General features: G+C 38.6%; 1 protein-coding gene across 13 annotated transcripts in view; it reads right to left on the bottom strand.

Annotated features, from left to right (window-relative positions):
• TJP1 (tight junction protein 1) overlaps positions 1–15,751 on the bottom strand; it is a 168,063-nt gene that overhangs the window by 37,089 nt on the left and 115,223 nt on the right. For all 13 annotated transcript variants that reach the window (XM_080607983.1, XM_080607988.1, XM_080607989.1 and 10 more), the window contains 3 exons: positions 9,525–9,581; positions 3,774–3,898; positions 3,465–3,567 (listed from right to left, as the gene is read on the bottom strand). In XM_080607983.1, coding sequence (XP_080464109.1) covers positions 3,465–3,567; positions 3,774–3,898; positions 9,525–9,581 — 285 coding nt within the window. The remainder of the gene's footprint in view (positions 1–3,464; positions 3,568–3,773; positions 3,899–9,524; positions 9,582–15,751) is intronic.

Genomic DNA, 15,751 nt, shown 5'->3' with positions numbered 1-15,751 from the left:
CCCCCCCCACCAAAGGAAAAACAATGAGGGTGGGGGAAGAGAAATCATACATTTCACAAAAATCCTATTTTTCCATTTGCTATATTACACAAACATTAATTCCAATGGTGTTCGACTTGATACATTCATTCTAACAGAAGTGATTAAATACAAACTTTAAAATTGTACCCTTACATTTCAAAATCACCACAGTGCACTCCACATAAAAATATGGTTTTATAAGATAAGAGAAATTCAGATGAACTTTGTGTTTTGCAGCTTTTTTCCTAAAGTATTGCAGTAATTTCTCCAAGATTAAAACATAAAAGAATCGTTCTTTATTCTGCAACTGTACAATATAAGTTGCTTACAAAATGCAAGCTAGCCACGATCAACTGCGTAATTCAGAAACGATGAAGTAATTTTAATATTGACTATGTATAAATTAAGTCTTAACACCAAGGTGTGTTTATTTGTTGCTGTTGTCATTTTGTTTCTTTTGTTTTTAATGTGTTTTTTTTTTAATGGGTTTTGTTGTTGATTTTTTTTTTCTTTTAAAAAGATAAAACCTTTCAGCAATAAAGAGGGGCCATGACTTTTCCTCAAATGACAGCAGCTGCGGAACAGATTCACAGGCCAACATGAAAATTAATGCCAAAACTAAGTTAGTTTCTCTTTCACAACAGCAATTACATACACGATGCAAGTTCATTCCCCAGGAGCTTGAAAGCCTTTATCACTTTTAGCTTCCACCCATCTCCACATAAACTCTCCACTTACACACGTAGGTATCCATTTAGGATGACGTAGCTAGCTGTGTTTAAACTAATATGAGGTGGAGAAAACACTCCTAGTACGTTATCAGGAACTTTGTAAATGCATTCTTGTTTATTAAAATAAACTAACTCTTGAACACTATATGAGGATACATCTGGGAAGAAGTATTCAGTTCCTGGACTGCCAATCCCTTGGGATTGGTGGAAAACCTGAGTTCTCACTGATCCCAAGTTTGATCACTGTAAGCTCATGACAAAGGGAATCCTTTACACAAGGGGAAGTTATATAAGACTCAAAGATTCAAAGTGATAGTCATGACACCCCACAAAGCGTGGGATGTGTAGCTAGCCTTTAACAAATATATGTAACAGTTAAAAAACAGACAGATTTTCCAGACTTCCCGTTCTCCAACTATAAAGTATAGATTTGGACTACCCTGTGAACATGAGGTTTGTTGGTTATGAAAAGCCTAGTAATAGCCGCAAGACAATTGGTGTGTAGAGAATCAAACATCAGCGGAATAGAGTTGTGTCAAGGGAGCTTCGGGCTGGGCGTCAGGAAAAGGTTCTTCACTGCGGAGGTGTTCAGGCACTGGGACAGGCTCCCCAAGGCAGTGGACACAGCACTGAGCCTGCTGGAGTTCAAGAAGCGCTCTCATACATATGGTGGGATTTTTGGGTGGTCCTGTGTGGAGTCCTGCATTGGACTCGATGATCCTTGTGGGTTCCTCGCAACTTGGAATATTTTATGATTCTACGTATACAAATGAAATCTACAGACATACATTACTAATTAAGTCTACTTAAGAAAATCATCGAAGGGGAAGAACAAACATGTCAGGTGAGATTATCACTACAAAGGGATAAGGATAAGGGTAAGTTACCCTGTACAAAGGGCAAGTCTAGTAACACTCTCTCTAACAAGATCTCTTGAGAACCTGTTGCCGTTTGACAAAAAAAAAAGTAACAATCCCACAACTGAAGATGATTACCAATGAGTTCCAAGTAAGATATTTCATTGTTCTGTATCCAGGATTATGCAGACATATTCTGGTCTAAATAAACAATAGAATCCCCAGCCCACATACTTTCTTTTAGGAGACAAAAACTGAAAAAAAAATCGTAGTACCAGACTTCTTTTCTTAGAGTAATTTTGTAACTGCATGAGAAGTCCAGAATAAAATCTCAAGACTGATTTACAGAATTTGCCTTGTTCAGATGTAACAGATTCCATGCTGTGTAATTCTAATGGTGTTACAAAATGTCAGAGGCCAAACTAATTCAAGGGCTCAAGAGAAAATAGACGTACTTGTGAATGCTCTGAACTCTTGCCTTCTTGTTATGAAGTTCTATACAAATAATATAGGAACCTCATCAATACAGATTACCAGAACCCTTCCCACTTTTTTTAAACATGGTAGTTTTAGCATTCTGCTGAAGTGTATTAGTTGTTTTCCTTCTGCACAAAGAGGAAAAATCTAAGAACTACAGCCTTTGCAGCACAGCACAATATTCTGTTTTCACAGAGTTGCATATTTGAATACCCTCTCTTTGCTTAAACCCGCAAACCAGTCACTGGCACTGCTAAAAACTTGTTTTTTAAATAACTATTGTATTCTCAGTGTGTTATTGACAGCAATTCTCCATAACTTTGAAGCCTGCCAACCTTCCAAAGCCATGTTTATGTAAGCCACAGGGACAGGGAAACATTCCTGATGGAAGTTCAAAGTCAGTTTGCACTAACGTAGATGGCCATTTCCAAAATAAAACCTGACTCATACTAGAGGGTTTAGTTCTGTAACACCTAGCAAATATACAAGAATTTCTATTATTAATTGATTTTCTCTGCATAAATGTAAAAACAAAACAAAAAAACTATTTCTACCACCAAACTATACACCGGCTGAACATCACAGAAAACATTTAGGTACCAGAAGCCCTGCACAGCTCACTACACATTCTTCTGTCTAAGGTTTAAATAATTGCTAAATCTACAAATGCAAAACACAGCACAATTTTTGCAACACTACTGAAGCATACAAGAGCACTTGAAATCTATCATCACAAAAACTTTTCTACAAGCCCTAAAAGTATGTTTTGCTAAATTCAGAAGTTAAGCATTGTGATTTTTGTATTCTACTATTTTTGTAATATAAAAACAACTCTCAAACTTCTACGGAAAGACAGATTGCTACCCTCTAGTGATGATCTGTTCTGTTTACCAAAGTTCAAAAGCCAGCCTGGCACTTTGAATAAGCCTACAAAATTACAGGAATTAAGGTTATTATACTTTACTTTGGCACACTGTTTGCTAAGTATAAGAACTATGTTTGTGTCTGAATAGGAGGTAAAGACCTTCAGCATACAGTAGCCAGAGAAAAACTTGATAAAACAGCACTCAAGAAAGCAACAAATGATTAAACAAAGCTGAAGATTGAATATTTGGCAGCCTGGGAATAACTTTACGATAAAGAAAAGGAGTCTATTATCTATTGCCATGCTACCCAAATATGATCATTCATATTATAAAATATTATTTTGGGCGATCATCACTTAAACATGAAACACCGCTCCACTCAGCTATTTAGGTAGGTATTACTTAAGTACCTTGCATCATGCACGCATTTCATAGCAGACAGTATACTATTTCACTTTTGCTCTATAACTTCTGAATTTAAGGACACTTAGGTCTCCAAGACATTCACTTACAATTTTGGCATTCTTCCCACTTTTCCTCAGTTGCTGAACAGCAAATGCATGCTCAACATTATCCATTGAAACACCATTAACCATTGCAACACGGTCATTTTCTCTGAAAAAAATCACAATATGCAGTATAAATACTTCAGTCAACAAAAAAATATTGGGGACTGAGTATCCCTGAGAAAATTACATACCTTATAAACCTACTGTACAAACAGTTATAGATATCTTGAGAGCAAAACAATTGAGAGGTTAAGCTACCTCTGACAAAGATGCATGCCCCAAGTTAGAATGCAGGTGTAGTTTGGCACTTACTGTAGCAGTCCTTCTGCTGGGCCTCCTTTCAGCACATCAGAAATAACTATTGATGTCTCACCACTCTGAAAATGAGGATTATCTCTTCCTCCAGATATTGCAATACCAAACCCAAATCCAGGGGCCTATAATGTAACAAGAGAAATAAATGTATTTTCTGTTATTTATATAGTTACAATTCATGTTACTGTGTCAAACACGGAGAGGTCCTATGGAATGAATACGACTTTTTGGAAGAAAGAAGGAATAACCACGCAATGCCACGCAATCCATAAGGCAGCTTTTTTGTTTGTTTGTTTAAATAAAAGTAAAAATTCACTTCTAGAAGGCAGACAAGTTTTGGACTACCCAATATTAATTGATCCCAACCACATTTTTATGGCTTGGACCCCAGGTGGTCATCACTAATACCTCAATCTTCACTAAGCTCAACACACCATACCACTGTGTTGAGAGACAGATTCAAAAGTGCTTCGCCACTTCCTGCAACACTTTCTTTGAGTTTTCACATTATGGCATTTTCCCAGTTTGACCTCACTCAGCTCAGAAACTGACAGGATCACAGCGCACAATAATATGACTGCAGGCTCAGTTCTTAAGAATAATACCAAGATCACTTGTACCATTAAATACACCAGAACCTTTTGAGCACATGCAAATCATCTACATCTTAACAGAAGTAATTTGCTTCAGTATTTTCCCTCTACCATGACCTGCCACTACAGCGAGGTCAGTGCCTACGAAATTGTATTCCTGTTAGGCATTTCAAGATATAACAATGATGCTTACATTGCTGCCTGAAAGCAGTGAGAATAAGAAATAAACTCTCTCAATATAATCGATCTGCAAACTGTCTTACTCTCCCGTCATTGTCCAGAAAACAAACATTGTCAGAAGGATATTTCCATTTAAATGCCATATCCTGCTCAAGAATTTATTCTGAAGTTCTGTGCTATGCAGAATATCAAATCACTGAATGGGTTTCAGCCAATTTCTCCTGTCCATTCCACACCAGCATGCACTCCATAATGGAAGACTTATTCCTTTTGACTCTTCCAGAATTTTGGACCAACATGACCCAGTTTTGATAGTGAGTTTTATAACCCTACTGTGACAGTGGAAGCAACATAGCAGACTGCATCTGGCTGTAACCCATCTATGCATAATGTCCAGATTTACAAGCAATTACTGCTCACAAAAAAAAGAAAAGGTTCCCCATTTCCCCCCCAGAAGAGAGGTCAGAAAAAGATGGTCCAGATTTAGCCTACAAGCAGTGAATAGAACCATACAATATAAAAACAAGGATTTGGAGATGCACTGTTTAGAAAGGGAATTCAACAGTTAGCAAATACTGTTGCCAGGTACAAATTTCATGAATTCATATGAAAATAAGGTTGGTCTAAAAAGAGTGTGCAGGGGGGGGCATACTTTACACCTTTCTTCTACATTCATTTTAATTCTTTCAAGGAAGACTGAACATCTTTTCAAATACATTCCAGCCAGATCAACCAGAAATCATGGCTGAGATTCAAGAATTACAAAGTGCAAACCTGTGCCATGCAGGAAGACAGTCTAAAGGATTATAATGACCCCTTATGACTAGAGCTGAGAGGTTTTTGTTTTCAAATCATTCAAAAAGAACAACGTATAGAATAGCCTATGAAAACATGCAACAACAAAAAAAACCTTTTCAAAACAGTAACATTTGCAAAGCAAAAACTTCTCCCCTTTCTCACACCACCATTTAATCTTTCAGCCTCCTATTACTGTATAAACCAAAATTCAGTTAGCGCTATACTTGGGTGGGGAGGGGCAGGGAGAAGAAAGATAAAGACGACATTTAGGTCAAACTTCATTTAAATGTCCTCTGCCTTTCCTTAAATCATAAACATACACAAGACAACTGGTTTCCTATTTAAATAACATCAAGTTCTTCTCTTTAAGAAGCCCTGAAAGGATGCAGTCTCATATTCAGGCAGTTCTCAGGAAGACCACTCTGTAAAAGGCTTTCTAACAATTTAAATTTAAGTCTTAAGAAATAATCCAAGTTTGAAAGTTCAAATCAAACCCTGAATCTTTTTGAAAATCTAAGAGCTCAAATAAGAAAGCTTACAGTAAACTTCTGCCTACTACTTTTTGTAGTATCCTGCTGCCTACCATCAACCCAGAGGTAAACAATAAACTCACCTGCCCTCAGAGCTGTAAGACTGAACCTAGCTCTTAGCAATCTCTTGATTTAGTAGATGGAAATAACAAGATGATCACCACAGTTTATCTAAGACACAGACAGGTATCTTAGCTTTACTCCTGATCAGTTTAACAGCATGGGAACAGCAGGAAGGAATGTACACACAATTTCTATTTTACAGGGTTTAAAAAAGCACATCTAGTACTTAAACACTGAGAACTTAAGTTCCAAGGATGAAAAAAATCACAGTTAAAACACAAAGTGCATGGTTCCTCCTTCAAATCACTTACAGTTCGGCATATAAAAACAGAAAATCTCTCAGTAAAAGATAAACTGTAGCTATCTGGTAAGCTTTACCTGAATTTGAGGCTGGCTCAGTGTTTTAAGAGCTACATAGCAGTCCCAGAAGTTAGAAGTGTAGTACAGAAAGGAAACAAAAAAACGTGGCTAGAAGTTAAAGCCTCTTCCCCATCCCCCCAAAATTGTTTAACAACTTTTAACAACAGTAGTTGGTGAATTGCAGCAGTATGTTAAATCACAGCACAGTCAGATCCCTTATATGCTCAGTTATGGGTTCTGTAAGATACCCAAAGCACTTTGATCAAAAAAATAAAGAAATAATAAAGTCTCATATCTGGAAAAAAAACACAAAGTGCCTGAACTGACACATACATACTGCAACTACTGGGACTCAGTATACTCTGTCCCTGATTTGCAATACCATCTCTGGAAGGTAAAGGTCAGAGAAAGAAACCCTACAGGAAGAAGTGAGCAAAGCTGCATTCTTCAAGAGAAACTCCCTACATAAAAAAATCCTTCTCTTTATCCTCGAAACACTCTACAGTGTCATATCATCTTTTTAAAGGAGCACTACCAGATCAAAAAAAGCACCATCAAAAACCAAAACGTGTATCCTTTCAAGGTACATGAGGTTTCTGAACTGCTATTAATTGGTTTATAAAGAGCCATTACATACAACAACTGTGTCCTGTGAAAGAAAAAAAGCAGAAGCATTTTTAAAGGTTAATATATCAGTGTCTGAGGTATCAAAAAAGCTAATCAACTGAGAACACATGGTAGGAACACCTCACGCAGTACTTGCTAATGCACTTTTAATTTTCTTTAGATGTATTTAAAGAGGTACACACAAAATAACTATTTTCCTAAAATGTGATGATTACTATCAAAACTGCTTTTTGTTTTTACAGTTCTGTCTAGCCTTACAGAGCACAAAGAACCAAAGGAATCCAACTCCACCATACACAGGAGCAATAGAGTTATATTGGAAAACACCACAGGCTTTCAGCAAAATAAAACTGGCAGTGCTGGAATTACCAACAGCACAGAAATTACTCACAGAAAACAAGAATAAAGGAAATCAAGAATGTTTTATGCATCTTGGACTGACACACATGTATTACCTAAAATATTTGCACTTTCCTTCTATTTTTAAAACTGGTAACTACAATGAGTAAGGACCACTGATGTTTGTTAACTAATTCTGACCAGATACCATTAAAAAAAAGCAAACCAAAATGGCACAGCAAGTCATAGTGCAGTAGCTTCCTTGGGGTGCAGGGAAAGGACCCCCAAGATGAGCTTGCCATTACACTGGCACCAACTAGATGTCGCTGGCTCTTCCAGGGGAGCTTTCTAAGACTTTATTCTCAACCATATTTTTCAAATGACTTGTCTACCTTTAGTTCTGAAGTAAATACTGACCAAATGTACAAAAAAGAAAAGAGCTCTGTGAGCATACCAAAAAAAAAAGCCCCAAACCACTGGAAGCCAATGCTGTGAAGCCCAACTTGCACCTACCCTGTACACGTTCAGTACAGGTTAAATATCACTCCTTCCAGTAGTCACAGCCAGCTCAGTGCCCTCAGCTAAGTCAAAATAGACTTATCAGTATCCCTCACTAAAGGAAGTTCAGCTCTTCAAATTGTTTTACACAGCGGACAATGCGTGGTCCCTAGCAGGTCTGTAGCTCTCATGGGAAAAGATGAACTCACACTGAAAAATACCACCCAGCCAGGTAGTAGTGCTTTGAGCCTATTCCAACTTATTAATTTCTAGCTATCTTTGAGGATAACTAAAATCTGGATGCATTTCTCTCCTTACAGGTACACTGAAGTAACCTGATTTACTTAATCAGGTTACTTAATAACCTGCATAATTACTTAATTAGTTTACTTAATAGCCCAATACTACAAGAATGACAAATAAAAAGCAAAATCTAAAACCTCACAAACAAACGTGCACTCTCCTGAAAAGCTTCTTCATAGTGCTGAGAAGAAATTAAGCTGCTATTTGTTTAACACTAGCATAAAAGTTTAGGTTTTGATATTTGGCAAGTAGAAAATGTGGTGGTTTTTTTAATTGGTTACATTCCTGCTACCAAAGTTATTAACAATAGCTGCCACCAGCCTTCAACATCGACATGAGAAGTACTCAGTTAACAAAACAGTTAAACCAGCACAGTTGGCAAGAGACTGCCACATAATATATCAGAGAGAATTATAATCAAACCACACTTTCATTTCTGTACCAGAACTTCTGACTTCGTTTACTGTAAGTGAAACCAAGGATGTGATTTCTATGTTCAACCTATTGTTTCAAAATTCATTCAAGTTAAGTTATCTCACTGTTTCATTATTCTTTTGCACACTGACTGAACTCAATTTCAGGTTTCACTTAAATTAATGCTTAGTTTAACCAGAATAACCCCCCTTTCTGGAGAAACTGAGCTATCATTAAGACTACCATCCAGCCTTGTATTTCTACAGGTTTTTTTTTTTCTGTTAAATAAAAACAGCACTGATTAAATCTATACGTTTAAAAAAAATTTACAAAAGGTTCCAGCGATGATTGCACAGTTTCCATAAGAAAATAAAAAGGGCAATTACTTATAGAAAGAAGAATTATTGTAAACTTGAAGAGTAGCCTAGAAAAGTATCACTACATATTTTCATTTTTACATATTTATTGCTTCTCTTGTACAGCTTTATGATAAATTAAACCACTTCCTGATGTGCCTAAGAGCAACTCAGATAAGAAGAGTCAGCCTGAATGTAAAAGTTGCCTGTATACACTGATTCCTAGTACACGTTGTTTTGTATAAGGTGCCTAAGTGCACCCAGACATTATTTTCAGCCATTAATTTTAAGAAGTTAAAATCAATTTAGGCAGTTTTGAAGATGTTTAGTTATATTCAACTGCACTGTTTTAAGCCTTTGCAATTAGTTTTAAAAAACGTAACTACAGTTGCAGTACAACTTTTAATGCACGGACACTTTGGTTTCTAACCACTTTCAGTTATGCGCAGAAGTAATCTCAAGCTTGGTTTCTTGCTTAGTTATTTGTAGGCAGGCTTATCTTAGAAGCCCAACAAACGGACTAAGAGAGCTACTATCAAACAGAGCTTTTACAACACTTCTAAATTTAAACGGAGGAATATGACAGTTTCCTTTTCTTTTACTTCCTGACATCTGGCTTTTTCTTATTGTTTTCAAAGCCTACCAGCATCCTGAGTTAGGCACACACAACTAATTGTATTAGCTTACCCTGTGAAGAGTCACTGTGTGTTGTTCCCATATAGCTGTTTCTTCCATTGTTGTGCTCTAAGGAGAGAAAAAAAAACAACCAAAGATCAGATTTCACTGTCAATAGCTGTAATAACTGTATTGTACCACAAATAAAAACTTACACTGAAAATTAACATTAATATTCCTATTGAATAGTAACTGTAAAGTAGGGCTGGCTGGCTTGTTCGCTAGGTATTTCCTGCCTTTAGACGTCACATCTGAACTTCTAGTGCTTGTTCCAGGGAACTGGGGTACGAGAACTTAAAATAGGTAATAGATTTCTAATAAGTACATATTTCTTAAGTTCAAAATTTCGGAAGTTTAAAGGGAAGGACAAGAAGCTCGTGATGTCGGTGCTCTAGGTTGTTCATTAAGTGCACTGTAAATTAAGCTGGTCCAACACCCACTTTCAGTTTTCCCACTATGATCCAACGTGTTGATATTTTAACTTTCTGAACATTCTGCCTTTTGCTGGTCCTAATTACATGCAGGTTGCCATCAACTCACGAGTGCCAAGACAGAGTACCTGTGCTACTGTATTATGCATACAGGTCACTTAACAGACTGCGGTTCTGCGTACACTAATTCCTTTGGTGAACACAGTGGTATTGCAGAAATAAGAAGGGTCCCAGAAAGGGAACAAGATTAAACAGTAACATTATGACAATATTTACATACCTACATGTCTGCTTAAAAGAACAGACACTGGCACTATTTAACACAGCACAAGAAACACATTTAGAAAGGGGGAAATAGGGAGAGAGAAAGAACTGGAAGAGCCAAAGGCTTAAAAACAGGTAAAAAGGCAGCAGGAAACACATAGCAAACAGTATGAAGTCTCCTGCTAGCCTGCTGCTACATTTTCTGCCTTTCCAGGAGGAGTACGGTGCTTTGCCTCCGTCTTGCAAGCAAGCAATTCACTAAAGAAAAGCATCTCTGAAAACAGTTAGAAACAAGCATATTTTCAAACTTCATCCGATTTTGTAACATCTGAATTTACAACTAGGTTTAAGAACAGCATTATTCTCATGACTCCAAAAAGCTGCAGTTTGTCTCCACATTTTGTGCTCTGATTTTGAGAGTTAGGATGTGTTACCTTACAGCTAATTTCTCTTTCAGGGTTTGCTTGTCCTGTAAGCATTGGTGCAACTGAATTGGCAGACACTTCATTCCACCAGTTTCCCTCGCTCCCCCCATCCAGTATTGCATTGCTCCTTTGCATTAGAAATTCACTCAGCTCTAGCCCCAAAGCAGACTCTTTCTTTCCAGCTACGCATTTTAAAAACAGATCCGATCGATTTTAAAACAGTAACAATTTACACACACGGTGCGCTATCCTTGAAACAAAACAGAATGTTCTGCTTGCTAAACTGTTAATGAATACCGCTTTTCTTCCCCCATTTCTGATGCTCTCATTCTGTCTTAGTTTTGGCAAGAGTTTCTGAGGCTGAACATCCCCTCAACAAATGAAGAATTACCTCTGCAAGTTAAGTAACTCCTATTCAGAAGAAGGTGAAAAAGGAGTCCAGTAAAGGACTGGAAAAGTTGCAATACAAAATTTAATCAAAATAGGCAGCATCAGCTCTACATGCACCAGGTTAGTCCAACTCGCAGAGAAATGAACCAGGCAGGCCCACCTACCACATCTGTCCCAGCCGTGTCACGCAGGCACAGCGCCCCACCTGCAGTCGGAGGCACTTCCTCAGCTTGAGCTACCTGGCACAGGAGTCCCAGCAGCACCCCGTGGCTGCAGCTTGCAGCTGGAGCACGGCACACAGCTGGCTCTGGACACAGCACAGACTGGTAAAGCCCCAGCTTAACCTGCTGAGCACTGCTGGGGCAGGGAGAACTGGGATCCCACAGTCAAAGGGTACGAGATGAGAAAAACTGCTAAACAACGAATAAGAAAAAATGGAAGTGGCCTACACAATGTGCTTCTGAGAACAGAGAGAAGACTTTGTACCTCACAGCAAGGCAACACAGCCCCCAAACCCCACTCCCTACCACACACCTGAGCCCCGCAGCCTTTCTACAAGCGGTCGCTTGTCAAATACGAGAAGCAGCAGCCCAGTCAGCAGGCTGTTCTTTTTTCTGTATAAATTCAGTCTTTCCACTTCCATTCTTTGTTCTCCATTTTCTCACTCATACGACCTCTTCTCATCTACTGCTACTGCCTCCCCCAGATTTTGCAGTTACATTCATTTCAAATTCACAAGACTCAGAAACATCAAATATGCATTAGTCAGACAGCAAACCAAGTGGTATCTTATTTTCATTCTTTCTGCATGCCCAAACAGTCCAATCAAGAACACTTAAAGCAGTTCAAAGGCAGCCCGAGGTGAGACATTGGCTTTAACACAAACTGCTTGTGTGAGTTCGCTTCCCATCTGTAAGGAACTGCCTTCGCTCACAGAAGACGGAGAAGCGTGATGAAGTCGCACGAAGGTACGCGCCCTACCAAGCGAGGCAGAACTGGCTCTTGCTGCTCTGTCAGCCCAGCTCCCTGTTGTGAAGCTGCTCTTAAACAAGAGCCACAAAGTGCTCTGCTCTTCAAGGAAGCATCGGAATTTCAGGAATCTTGCAAGGACTTAAGTCACTCCCAAATCTGTAGAAATGGCAGACACGGCTTGTAATTAAGGGGTGTTGCCAGCCCTGCGGCCTGCTGGTGCCAAACCTGGTACCCATGACAGTGTTACCACCACTGATTGGGGTAAATGAGGAGACTCAGCAGGAAACAGCCTACTTACTGCTTAACACCCCAGAAACTAAGAACATGAGAATAAGATGCTACAGTATAAGGTTGGGGCAACCTAACAGAAATCATAAAGTATCTCTGAAATGGAAGAGGACAACTGGTAGCATGCTAAATTTGAGCACTCCTGATACTATACGTTGCCTATGGTTCTCCACATGTATTAAGAATGAGTAATACAAAGAGAAGGATGGTATTATGACTTGTGTTAATACTGTGTTATACTTATGCTTTATTAAAATGTTTCCTTAAACTCATTTTGAGCACCCTTATACAGACAATTAGTACCATTCCCAGTTCTGTAGATGGCAACTGGATCTGGTTCTGATTGTTTGTTGGTTTTTTATTTTAAGAAATAAAGTTATACAAGAAATTGTGATTCATCAATATGCAAATAATAAAACATTTTCCATTATTATTACAATTTCCTCAGAATCCTGTAAGTACAAAATCTTGTACCTCAGGGAAATATCAGAAACTTGAACAAGTATATCAATGTAAATATCTTTTCAGAAAGCTCCCTTTATGATCTGCTTCAAAAAGCACTTGAAGTATTCCCCCACTCCCCACATTTCCTTGCTGCTTCTCAAAGGCTGGTGTTTTTATTTGCTAATTTTTTTTTTTTTTAAATATGCCTTATCTCACACAACTTCTTTCTTCATGCATATTTCTGGGTACACGAACACACACTGAAGACTGCATTCCCCTGAAGGATTAATTCTGTACTTATACATCAAGATATTCTTCCCAGCATCACCGAGGAGCGCCCTGCTGAGTGCCAGCGTGAGCAGCACTCCCATGTTTCCCAACAGCAAGGCTTGCTTCACATCTACTGCAGTTGGGAAAGCTGTGATCAGCGGCAGCACTTAAGCTGCCCGCAGGCTTGAGAAGACAGTTCAAGTTTATGTTTGGAAAGATCCAAATCACAGCTACAGAACCTAGTATCTTATGCCTAAGTTAGTGCAAGGCTCCCGAAATGAAGTTCCTCCCAGTCTAACACTTCCTTCTCCAGCCTTCTGCACCTAGAGGACTGCTAGACTAAAACCAAACGCCTAGGTATTCTTGCAATCCAAGCCAGAATTGTTTCTCAGCATTGCTTTGCAAGTTTAAGGGAGCTTACTTGAGAAATAACTCCTGTTTTAACTGAACTGCTTTTGCAAAGTTTAATTTGTTATTCTTGACACAGTTAAGTTTTAAGCAATTATTTGCTCAATTACAATCAACTTTTGACACAAGGACTACTGTCACTCCAAGCTTGCAGCATCATGTACTTTTCGTGTACCCCTTACTTCCAATAAAATGACAACTTCTAAAAGCATTCCTCATTGTCCCAGACAAAAAAAGTCACAAGTCAGATGTTTAAGCCGGTTATTATTTGAGATGTTTGAGAGAGAAAGAACGAACGAACTGGTGAAGGGCTGCATCAGACAATGGAAAAAAAAAGATCATTTATAGTCAGTCCCTACAAAAGAGCTCAAATTGTCTCATCAAATAAGTTAAGATTTTTTTAAAAATTCAGATGCCTGTTTCAAACAGAAAAACAGTTTCCTCTTAGCTGGAGCTGCACAATTCGTATGTTTTGATTTAATTGCAGTCAAAACAGAAGAAATTCATACATCTTATCTACCTCACTGTATTTTTATTGGCTTCTAAAATTAATTCTCCAAGTTATTCTTAGGGAAGTCTACTTCAGCAATAGGATGCTGCTGAACTTCAAAATTGTACAGGTTAGAAGAAGAATCACTACATCTTGATTGCGCTTGTTACATTTCCTTTTAATTCTGGTTTCGCAATGAGCACTGGGATCTGTTGTAAGAACTTTTGCAGGTTTGTTTGGGTATCCCATGAATTGTATTTATCATCTGCTTAAAAAAAAAAAAAACTATCTATGCCCAAAGTCAATATCCAAAACAAAACAAACAGCTTCCTGAGGAAGTTCATAGGAAAAAAAAAACCTGCATCTTCCTCAGCCAGTGTTATGCAGGGAACCAAGAGGTCATTTCCCCCCCAGCACAGCAGCTGAGCACCGGCTGGGAGCAGCGTGCTGTCTGCAGCACTGACCAGCAGGACTTCCACAGACACTCACCTTTGTCCTCTCCCAGTTAAACTACAACCACCTAAAATTTCACCAGATTCTCTCCAATCGTCATACACGGACACCATAAAGGCCTTCGCTGATCAAAAATACTCGTTCCCCCCCCCCCCCCCCCCCCCCCCAAACACACACTCTTTCCCTGTAGTTATTGCAAATAAAATAGAACCCTAGCATCTGATTTCAGCACTGGAAGTCAGAGCTGTCTCGTACAGTCTTTGTACAGACAACACACCACAGCTACTCCACAGACTACCTTAGAGATACCCAAGCTATTTCAGAACCTGGAAGCCAGCAACTGGAGCAGGTACACGTAGAGGTGGGGACTCACGGGCAGGATAAGCACAGCAAGTCCCACACTGCTGACGCTTGCTGTTTGCTCTCAGAAGTACAGTATCTCTGTACCACACTCTGCAAGCTGGCTATACTCTTGCTTCTTCACTCAAGCACTCTTTGGAAGGAGCAAAGACTCTTTCCCTGAATGTATTTTTGAGAAAGACTAGTTTACAAGGGAGATCAGACAGCGCAGCTGCTACTTGATTTTTATCTTCTACACAGCGATGTTCAGTGGAAGAAAAACCACCCACTAGGGCATTTGCTTGCACAATGCGTATGAGCCAAAAATTCTCATTGATCACTGAGGCTGAGAACCCAGTATTTAGTCTCACCTTCTGCTTGAGTATACGTGCACAGAAGTGACAATTGATCATTTATTTTGGAAACAGAAATACCAGACTTATTTTCTCAAACAAATACTACACATCTAAAAGGTAAACTATTTCATATCATGGATATTTGTTTTAATTGTATTTTTCTTATATTGTATGGATCCCAAGCTGTAAGCAAGAGTTGCCCTCCTCCCAAACACTGCTGTATTTATTCAGCAGGACACCTCGTGAAAACGTGCAGGCTATAGAGCACAACCCACAAGCCTAAAAATGTATCATCATGTGGAAATTTCCAGAATTCAGAATATCTACCTAAACTGAAATTAAGGATTGTTGACACTGATATTGGAAGCAGCAATAATGTCTCTACACTGATATTGGAAGCAGTTAATAACGTCTGTACTACAACAGTACCTGCCCACTGTCTAGACAACAGGAAAAAATTTATCTTTTATATAACCAAGAACAACCTTGACAAGAAAAGCTAGGATGATTTTTTTTTTTTTTTTAAGTAATAGCTAGGCTGCTTCACCATTCTGCTCAATTCATCCTGTGCTTCCACAACAACATTCCACCCCACAGAATATTACCTTAATAAATACAATTTCCACTACTTCCTGCTCTAGGATTTCTAAATGCATGTGTTTTTTTTTTTAATGTGCAGATATTTCATTTTAATAACTCATCACTTCTG

Source organism: Anser brachyrhynchus, assembly GCF_964034855.1.
Source record: "Anser brachyrhynchus genome assembly, chromosome: 11".
Taxonomy (NCBI): Eukaryota; Metazoa; Chordata; class Aves; order Anseriformes; family Anatidae; genus Anser; species Anser brachyrhynchus.
Note: the sequence above shows the minus strand (reverse complement) of the source record. Positions and strands in the feature narration are given on the sequence as shown.